The 10388-nt window shown below is 40.5% G+C and overlaps 1 protein-coding gene across 1 annotated transcript in view; it reads right to left on the bottom strand.

Moving 5' to 3' along the window:
• Positions 1-4581: 4581 nt before the first annotated feature.
• LRPPRC (leucine rich pentatricopeptide repeat containing) overlaps positions 4582-10388 on the bottom strand; it is a 105540-nt gene continuing 99733 nt past the window's right edge. The window contains exons 36-38 of the mRNA XM_045885085.3: positions 8978-9062; positions 6846-6988; positions 4582-4738 (exon numbers count right to left, since the gene is read on the bottom strand). Of these exons, the coding sequence (XP_045741041.1) occupies positions 4682-4738; positions 6846-6988; positions 8978-9062 (285 nt within the window). The 3' untranslated portion in view covers positions 4582-4681. The remainder of the gene's footprint in view (positions 4739-6845; positions 6989-8977; positions 9063-10388) is intronic.

The raw sequence follows: 10388 nt of genomic DNA, 5'->3' as shown, positions 1-10388 counted from the left end.
GAGTCGGATGCTTAACTGCCCGAACCACCCAGGCGCCCGACTCAATATTTCTGATGTGATTTCGTTTTTTTCCTGCTCTTGTTCCTATAAAATTGATGTAAGGCCTAATCTTGCCCTGGGTCAAGCTCATCTCACCAGTCAGGTTCACAGAGAGAGATCTTGTGCTTGCTGTTTTCTTTCTCCCACTCGACTTGTTTTGATTCCAGATCAAACAGCTAGCAGCAGGGATATTTAAGTGGACACCAAATCCAAGTGCTAACCGCAGACCTGGTAGATGTAGGGGCTCTACCGAGACTCAAGTATGACTCAGCCGAGGCCCCTTCCCTCAGGCCAGCCCCAGGCGGGCAGAGCCCAGCCCATTTTCTGCGGCACATGTGGTTGTTAGCAGCTAACAATCAAAACAGTAGTATTTTAAGCAGTGGGTTGAGATTTTTTAACACACACCAACTCAGAGGCCAGATAACACTTCTCAGCTTTCCACGTCATAGTGCCCATGTTTCTTGTCTTTTTGTAAAGTTGGAGCTACTCCTTGTTTCCCCAAACTGCTAAAAAGCCCCACTGCCCCGTGTTAAAAATGAAGCTCTTTATTTTTGTTGATCCCCCTCTTGTACTGAAGTGGCTTCCATTACACATTTGAAAGCCCTCCTCCTCCTGGCAGTAAACTTGAACATGTTTTCCATGTGGGAACACGGGTTTTAAATGACTTCTTGGGCCTCGACTCCCACTATCCTGGCTCTGAGCTACAAAGTGGCATCTTTGATCTCTTAGGAAGACAAGTGTGTGTGTGAGGAAACCCTCCAGTGCATGCAAGGCACACATCTCAGAAAGAGCATGGCTTGTAAAGTGGGACCAGGTGCTGTGCTCATTGTTCATTCGACGACGCTTACTGGGTGCCAAGCAGGGCCAAGGTTCTGTTCTAACTGGCGTAGAGCTCACTGTCTGGGGGAGGAAATGACATAAGCAAGTAAATAATGATGGTTTCAGTAAGTGCATGCCTGGGGCAGGGTTGGTGAAGATACTACTTTCAAGAGATCTCTGTAAGCTCGGATCCCGACGGCCAGCCATTGTCCAAACAAATGTGCAGGGGCGCTAAGTATGAAGTCAGTTAAATGTTTTTGCTCTGCCTGAACCGGATGTTTCTTTTCTTCTGATGGTTCTTTTCTTCGTGCAAAGAAGAAAAAGATAAGTGCTTATTTTGAATTTGCAAATGCAGCCATTTCCTTTATTTGTACTAAGGCTGCATAATGTGGGCTTTGTAAAGTCCATGGGTCTGAAAGCACTATACATTCCTAATGGAAACAGCAAAGTGATAAATTACCATGATTGTGTACCCCCTGCAGCTATTAGCTCGACCATACTTCAGGAATGTTGCTTTCACTTTATAGAAACTACAAATATTGGTTTGTCAGAAAGACAAATATTAAATGAAAATTGTGCTCAAACACATGAGAAAACGTATGCAGAGCACACACACTGCAGACTAGAGGAATAAATTGTACAGGGAAGAACAATTTGCAATATAAAGCTTGCTTAATAATTTACCACAATCCACAAACTTGGCATTTATGCCAGGCACTGGGTATTTGACTAAATGGAAGAAAATAACCTTACAATGTAAAGCTGTTGGGACTGGGAACATTTGTTTTAATGTGAAAGCTTGCTTTCTTAAAAATAGAAATATCCCAACAGTTTAGAGGTTCTAATTTAACTTTTAACTGGATTTCTAACTGAATTTAAAATTTAACTGGATTGTTTTTGGGAAGTCGGAGTCCTAGCCATGTGATAAATCACCGTGATTCTGATCACTGTGGGTAAATTAACTTCTGTAAGCCCGGATGTTTCTCATCGTGAATGTGACGGAAGAGGGGCGCCTGATGCACAGTACCAGGTGCTCATGGTTAGCTCCGCAGAACACACGGACCAGACAACAGTACACGGGGGACCTAGGGCCAGGACTATGCAAGGTCTGGGCTTACAGACGTGACACACAGAACTGGGACCTGGGGAGTTCACAAGCTGCATGGTACGTGCTCTTTTAAGTGGCTGCGGGAGCCCTGGAGAAACAATAGGCTAGATGGGGAGAAGGACCAAGAAGCCACAGAGAGGAGCCCCCCAAGGTTGGCCGCAGCAAGCTCACCCGAGGAAGGAACAGGGGGGTAAGGCAAGGGGCTAAGTGTGCCCGGGACCACTCTGTGCAGCTGTGGAATGCTCCTTCTGACACTTAACGCAGATAAAACCGCCTTTGCTTTCAGTGTCCATTTACCATACATCCACCTCTCCTAATTAATTCTCGCCAACTTTGTACCTCAGGGATCTCAAATATCTGCTTGTCCTTACAATAGAGAAGCCGTGATATTGTTGGTTCTCTACACACAAACCGTACACCATTTAGCAAAGAAATTCTGGCCACAATAGAAGCTACCACACAGTTTTTAATTTAAAATTTTAAGACTAAAGTCCTTGGGATGATAAAAGTGATTATGCAGGGCGCCTGGGTGGCTCAGTCGTTAAGTGTCTGCCTTCGGCTCAGGTCATGATCCCAGGGTCCTGGGATCGAGCCCCACATCCGGCTCTCTGCTCCGTGGGAAGCCTGCTTCTCCCTCTCCCACTCCCCCTGCTTGTGTTCCTGCTCTCGCTATCTCTCTCTCTCTGTCAAATAAATAAATAAAATCTTAAAAAAAAAAAAAGTGATTATGCAAAAATTTGATAAGATTAAAAATGAAGAAGCTCACAGGTTTTTGGAGTATAATTTATTCAAAGCATTTCACATTAAAATTGTATTAAATCCATGAACATACAATTACATGTAAAACATGATACTTTCCAAAAGTTTACAATGACATTTACTTTTTAATTTTAGTCTAAAACGTATTATTGTGTGCTATAATTGTGTTTGCTGTCTATTTCTATTTGTTTCAATTTTGCTATTAGATATTTAGAAAGCATTTCTTAGCCCACATAAAATACACAATTACATTTTTAATATTTAAATTCAAAAGGGGAAGCCAGTAGTGCTGTTTAGAATATGCTAGATGAGGGATTTGTACCTATTTCCTCGGCACTACACCTGGCATTTTACCAGCGTCAATAGACAAGGCTGGCTTGGAGTCACTTCATGCAAATAAGATTATACTCTGTCTCTGGCCCAGACAAAACTGGGAAGTCCAGGGTATGTCCCAAGGTTATGCCTCTTCCGAGAGACCTATTTCAATGAACATCAATAAAGTGTTGCTCCAGTAACTTATGGTTAGCATAACTGCAAAAAATAGGGCCTGCTTCAGTGGAATCACTAACAGGCGTGAGGCTCATGGCCAAGCAGACAATACAGGTACTTACACAACAGCTCCAGGTCCTGCCCCTGGGGAGCAAACAAAGGAGAGCTTCATTAAGTCCTCTAGGCTGGGCCCTGGCATTGGCCGAGGCCTCCGAACCCAGAGGTCTAACTCCACAAAACAGAGGTGAAGGAAAGCACGGCCAATCCCATGACGACGTTTACTTCTTGGCTTCCCTCCATCAACGCACCCCTCCCTTTCGTGTCATCTGCAGGCTCTAGATGAAGGATGGCTGGGTCCACAACTCAGGTCAGCAGCACAACCAGCATGAGGCCAGCTTACTTCCTACGAGGCAAGGTCTCCCCTCATGTAAATAGTGGGAACCACTGATTTCAAATGGATAAGGATAAACCTCAAATAAAACATTTTCAACGTTTTGGGTAATTAATTACCTAATCCCCAAATAGGTCACTGTTGCATATTAAGACACTTTTGTAATGGTAAAGTGTTTCACAACCCAGCCTGAATTCTTCTACAGTAACAACGGATAATATAGATATTAATAAGCATGAAAGCCAATTTGGGGATAACTTTGGTAACACTGAATACAAACGACAATTTCCTTCATATATACAATCACACATTCAAAGGATGAGTATGAAGTAACAAAAGCCTAGGGTAGGGGGTACTGGTGCTGGCAAACCTGAAACCAAGACAAGAGGTAATGCACTGCTCTCCGCTTCAAGATCCAAGTCACAGCTAGGACTCAGTCTTAGAGACATCTATGAACAGAGCCTCTCAGAAGCCTCCGTGGTAGAAGGGAAAGCATGGCAGGGAGCAGCCAGGCATTGGCAAATAGCACCCTGACCGAGGGCAAGGAAAACGAGTGCTAGATGTGATGACTTACAACATGCCTACCAGTGACAGCAATTTACGAAACTGGAAAATAATGCAGGGTTTCACACATGAAGAGAATTCCTATCATAGAATAGTAAAGCCTTAGGAAGCTCACTGAGCATCATTTTGTCTAGCTCCAAAATTTTCAGATACACAGTATTAACCAGCAAGTCTTAAATAAAGGAATAACATTTTTATGAAAATAATGAACAAAACAGAACAGGGGACCTGAAGAGTCACTGGGAGAAGAACCCTGAAAACTTACAGCTTCAAACATCAGAAGCCAGCGAAAAAAATGCTGTAGAATTTATGTTGTCGGCAAAACCCCCAAAAGTCTAGTGACTAAGTGCACAGTTACTGTCAATAAAGTGTTGAAAATATATACATTATGAATAAAAAAAAATACACAAAGTAACTTTTCATTTATTTATTCTGTACTCTCAAATATATTTAAAAAATAACATTTTAGACATTGAATCACAAATACACACAAAATATAGTGCCTGCTTGCTTCACAAAGGGTTTTCCCTTGATTCCTTTAACTGCTTTGCATAAAATTCGAAGCTTTCCTGTTAAGGAGACAAAGGGAGGGAAGTTACAGGTATAGTCACTTGCAAGAACTCGTGGCACAAAACTCAAAAGTCATACAAAACAAAACAAAACCCTCAAAAGGCATAAAGTGCTGCAAACTGATAGCAAAGACCGCTGGGCCCGTGGCAAGTGCTGTCCCCTCAAGCCTCAGCACTCCTTTCTGTTCATGAAGTCAATTATAGCTCATGACTTGTGAGTCATGAGCTGTGTGTGCGCATTGCATGTGCGTGTGCGTGCAGGTATTCACACCTGGCTACGGAAGGTTCAAAAAAAAAACATGGTGTACTGACTGGCAGCTTAATGACACAATAAAAAGGAATTTTGCGTGTATGATTTCTCTTATTAAAATAGAACAAAACAAACAAAATTTCCTGGGCAACTGATTAAAAATGGGCAGAGGACCTGAAGAGACATTTTTCTGAAGAAGACATCCAGATGGCAAAGAGACACATGAAAAGATGCTCAACACCACTCATCACCACAGAAATGCAAATCAAAACCACAACGAGGTAGCACCTCATACCTGTCAGAATGGCTAGGATACAAAAGACAAGAAATAACAAGTGCTGGTGAGGATGTGGAGAAAAGGGGACCCCCCTGCACTGTTGGTGGGAATGTAAAGTGGTGCAGCCACTGGGCAAACAGTATGGAGGTTCCTCAAAAAACTAAAAAATGGAAATACCATATGATCCAGTAAGTCCACTACTGGATATTCACCAAAAGAAAACAAAAACACCAATTTGAAAAGATATGCACCCCCATGTTCACTGCAGTATTATTTACAGTAGCCAAGACATGGAGATAACTTAAGAGTGCATCAAGGGATGAATGGATAAAGAAAACGTGATACGTACATATATATATATATATATATATATATGATACACACACGGAAGATTATTCAGCCATAAAAAGGAATAAAATCTTGCCATCTGCGACAACATGGATAGACCCTGAGAGCTTTAAGCTAAATGGAATAAATCACAAAGAAAAGACAAATACCATATAACCTCACTTATATGTGGAAAAATACCATATAACCTCACTTATGTGGAACCTAAAAAACAAAACAAAAATCAAAAACCAAAAAGCAAACAAAAAGCCCCAAGCTCATGGTGTACAGAACAGACTGGTGGTTGCCTCCGGTGGGCAAAAGGGATGAAGGGAGACAAAAGGTACAAATTTCCAGTTATAAAATGAGTACGTCATAGGGATGGAATGTCCAGCATGGTGACTCTAGTCCATAATACGGTATTGCATATGGGAAAGTAGCTAGGAGAGTTGGATCTTGAACGTTCTCATCACAAGAAAAAAATGTGAAACTATGTGTGGTGATGGATGTTAATGGATTTACTGTGGTGATCCTTTTGCCATATACACAAATATGGAATCACTACGTTGCACACCTGAAGCTATTATAAGGTTATGTCAATTCTACCTAAATTAAAAACAAACAAACAAAACCTTCCTAGACGAAGAAATAAAAACCAACGTGCTTAAAATGAACAAGTAGGGCGCCTGGGTGGCTCAGTTGGTTAAGCGACTGCCTTCGGCTCAGGTCATGATCCTGGAGTCCCGGGATCGAGTCCCGCATCGGGCTCCCTGCTCAGCAGGGAGTCTGCTTCTCCTTCTGACCCTCCTCCCTCTCATGCTCTCTCATTCTCTCTGTCTCAAATAAATAAATAAAATCTTAAAATAAATAAATAAATAAATAAAATAAAATGAAATGAACAAGTAATTCACAGGGAGACAATGAGCATAGCTATTGAAATACAGGCCATTAAATCCTATTTCAAGTTGAAATGATGAGAGAACTGCCCCAAGGACATTTGATAAATCCATACCTATAGCTGAAGGTCTGAGACTGACTTTGTATTTCAAACCTCAGTCCCATGGGGCCATGTTCTCCCACAGCCAAACCCGCAGCCCGACTGCTCAGTTCCGGAAGCCCTCCTCTGAGGCCTCTTCACAGAGATCGAATCCTTATGTAATTAAGTATTCAACTTATTTTTTTTTTTTTTACACATTAATATGAAGCATACGTAAATCTGTAGAGGTATCCCCCCCCCATTAAGAAATACTCACAGGGGGTTCGGTGAAGGGGACAGGCTCTCCAGCATTCTTCAGCAAAAGTGCATAACGCTTTAGAAACAGATCATTCAATTTTATATTCCTTGCAGTCAGATATTCATATAGTGCTTTAGCAGATACAGCATCCTTGTCTAAGACTGGAAAAAAGATATTAATCACAGATAAAGACAACCTACCTTCCTCTTTTCCCAAGAACACTTAGCCATTCAGGGACTCCTGAATCCCTTTATTCCAAGACAAACGAATACTTAACTACTTTGAGCAAAAAAACCACATCCAGAGTCTACCAGCTCCCTCACTCCTCCCCACACCTCTCATTCAGCATTAGTCAGGATGAAAGAGAAAGAAGATGACAAAAAAAGCTACTAAAGGACCCATGATAGTTAAAAGTGACCACAAACCAAAGTCCTCAATCATGGAGTAAACACACACCATTCAACCCTCTTCTGCTTAAAACCACACTTGAAATCAAGCTAATTCAAGGACTGTTGTGAGGGTCACGTAAATTATGTGGAAATCGAGACCTACATCAAGATAGAGATCATCAGCTAAACACCACCAAAAAGACTGGCAATACATTCTACTGTAAAAGAAGCAAATATGAGGAATATATTTGGCTACAGTAACAAAAAATAGTCTAAATACATTATCTGCATAAAAGAACTATACATATCTACCTAACAATAACAAGTTACACTAATATTTAGTTCACTTAAATGGCTGACGAAGTAGCCTAGGGGCTAAGTTTAGCTGGCTCTCCGGTTGTGGCTGCCGTGTAGAAATTTCACTTCCAGGTTTACTGTTGAGATTACAAAGGCTTTACTAGCAATTACTGGTGGTAGTTCAACTCTAATTTTGCATTAGACTGTCACCATCTAAGCACCTAACAATCCCCTACCCTACAACAGTGCTGCAGAACCGATCCCAACTCCAGCAGCACCAGGGCAGATGGAAGAAGTCAATCCAAGGATCACTCCAAGGATCCAAGGATCTCCCAAAAGGGAGCGAGCATGGATGACTCATCAGTTCTCACGGGACTTGAACAGATCTTTGCAGTTTGGGTGAAGTCAATTTCCTGTCTATAGGAAAACTGATCCCTGCAGGGGCCAAAACCTTTCTCTGCCACTATCAAGGGCTGAGCTCAAGCTCTACCATCTTCCAGGAAGCTACTCAGAAAACTCTTCCATCTTGCCTTTCACTACCTTCCTGGTCTCCCTGTTCCTCCCCGTCTCAATTCCCAAGTGGGATTACACAGTTTAGTAGCAGTTTTATTCTATTTTGACACTATTTCGTGGTACTTACTTATTACTTAGCATCTCCCAAACCCCCTAATTGAACTTTGAGAAGTTTATGATTATTGCCTCTATTTTGAAATATATCACGGTCCCCTCGTAAGGGTGGAAAACAGAGAACCAAGTTACTAATTCTGATTGCAGTTTGTTGTCCGGACAACAATAAAATTAACAAAGCAATTATTTACCCCTTGCCTCACGTGAGCAAATCAGTGGGTGGCAGATGGATAGGTGATCATAACTAGGAAATGAAATGCTTACATTTACCTTGATTACTGAGAAAACTTTAGCCTGGTTCCCTTTCATATGTGATGAGCTGGCAATCGGGGAACAAACTGCTTAAATAAGACTGCAATTTCAACTGTGATTTAAAGTAAAATCTTGGGGCCCACCTTTTAATTAAGGGGTCTGTTTGTTCAAAAATGTAGGCAGGTGGGGAGGGTACTGAAGGAGCAAGAAGGCAAGTCACGTAACAGTCTCAAACATGTACCCATTTCATGTTATGTTTCAGGTGGCCTTGGGGAGACTGGATTGCTTCCCAGGATATATATGCCCAAGTATATATACTTCCAAGTCTTTCCGGGAGCCTGGGGTCCTATTCAACGTAGCTGGGCCCCGATGAAGATGCTCAGTGAGACTTTTTTATGTTAAAGTTATATGAATAAGTACATATTTTTCTTAAATACAGTTTTAAAACATTTTCTAAAACTAAATCAATTATTCATATCATAGTTACCTCATATTTAGGATTACTGTCTTTCAGTTGAAGACTTAGTTGACTATACTACAAATATCTACATCACCTAAATAACAAAGTCAGATTAAACTTATTACCATAGCTTTTCATGACCGAAGTGTATGCTTCTTCCTTTTCAATTAATTCAGGAATCAATTCTAACAAAGATTTCAGAGTTGATGCCTAGGAAATTAAATATACGAAATGTTACCACAACTTGAAAGAAGAGTGAAGTAAAACACTGATTTATGGACATTATATCAGGAAATCTTCAAAACAATTAACAACAAAACTGTCTATTGAATTTAATAAACTTTTTTCCCTTCTGTGTATCTTAGTATTTATTGTCCATTTAATAATTTACAGCCAAAACAAACAAGCTTCTTTCAAAAATTAATGAAATTCCATTCACCCTTCTATGAATATTTTCCTAAAATATCATGAAGACTGCTTCTTTTGTCAGTTGGTAGCCTTACCAAGAAGTTATGAGATCCCAAAGAGTAGAAAGAGGTAATAATTGTATCTTCAAGTGACAAGATTTTTAAATAAAATGTGAAGAATTCAATCAAACATTCCAGAAGTGTTCCCTGCTTTGTATATAAAAAGAGGATTTCCAGATCTCACTGGAATGTTTACTTGATTACTTTCAGAGGTTATCTGGACACACCTATTGGTTTAGTTCCTGTAGTGAATACAGACCTGCCACACCCTAGTGATAACCAAAAACATTCCGATATTGCTGGGTAAATCAAGGAAGGATTTTATATACCTTTATGCCATGTTCCCATCTCACAAAAGAAACTACATCTGGCTTACTTATTTTGCCAAACAGCTAGACGCTGTAACTGGAATTTTTTAAAAATCCTAATTCACTTTTTACACATTTACTCAATCTATATAACGGGACCTACATCCTGTCAGGACTTCCTACAATTTAAAGTCTCCTGGGAGGAATGTTCTCAGCAGATATATTACTGTACACTTCCTGTCCATCTTCCGAGCAAGGCAGTACATTACTTGGCATATGGGCATGGACCCATATGTACAGTGACAAGCGCTTTCTAGATTTCTTACATTTTTTAATCACAAATTTAAAAAACAGTCTCTTTGAAAAGCTGTTTGCTGTAAATAAATCTGGGTCAGAGATAAAAAGTGCAATTAGGTAAATTAAAAAAAAAAAGACAAAAAGCAGTGTGTTAGTGTGGGGGAAATTAAGGAGAACGAGACCTCTCAGACTGGAAACCTAAATGTTTTGCATAAAATAAACATTACAATTGGCACTCAGTTTGAAACTTTGTATGTGCCCAAATAAACTAAGAATGGGGTTTGTGGTACTCAATAGGTAAAATCAGATCTACAAAAAGTTTTTGGAAATATGTTTTATTCTTTTTTTTTTAAAGATTTTATTTATTTATTCATGAGAGAGAGAGAGAGAAAGAGAGAGAGGCAGAGGGGGAAAAAGGCTCCCCACTGAGCAGGGAGCCCAATGCGGAACCCGATCCCAGGACC

Source organism: Mirounga angustirostris, unplaced genomic scaffold (assembly GCF_029215605.1).
Source record: "Mirounga angustirostris isolate CCGP_5_RB_7025 unplaced genomic scaffold, mMirAng1.0.hap1 SCAF_10, whole genome shotgun sequence".
Lineage (NCBI taxonomy): Eukaryota > Metazoa > Chordata > Mammalia > Carnivora > Phocidae > Mirounga > Mirounga angustirostris.
The sequence above is the reverse complement of the archived record's forward strand: the minus strand, read 5'-3'. Positions and strand labels throughout refer to the sequence as shown.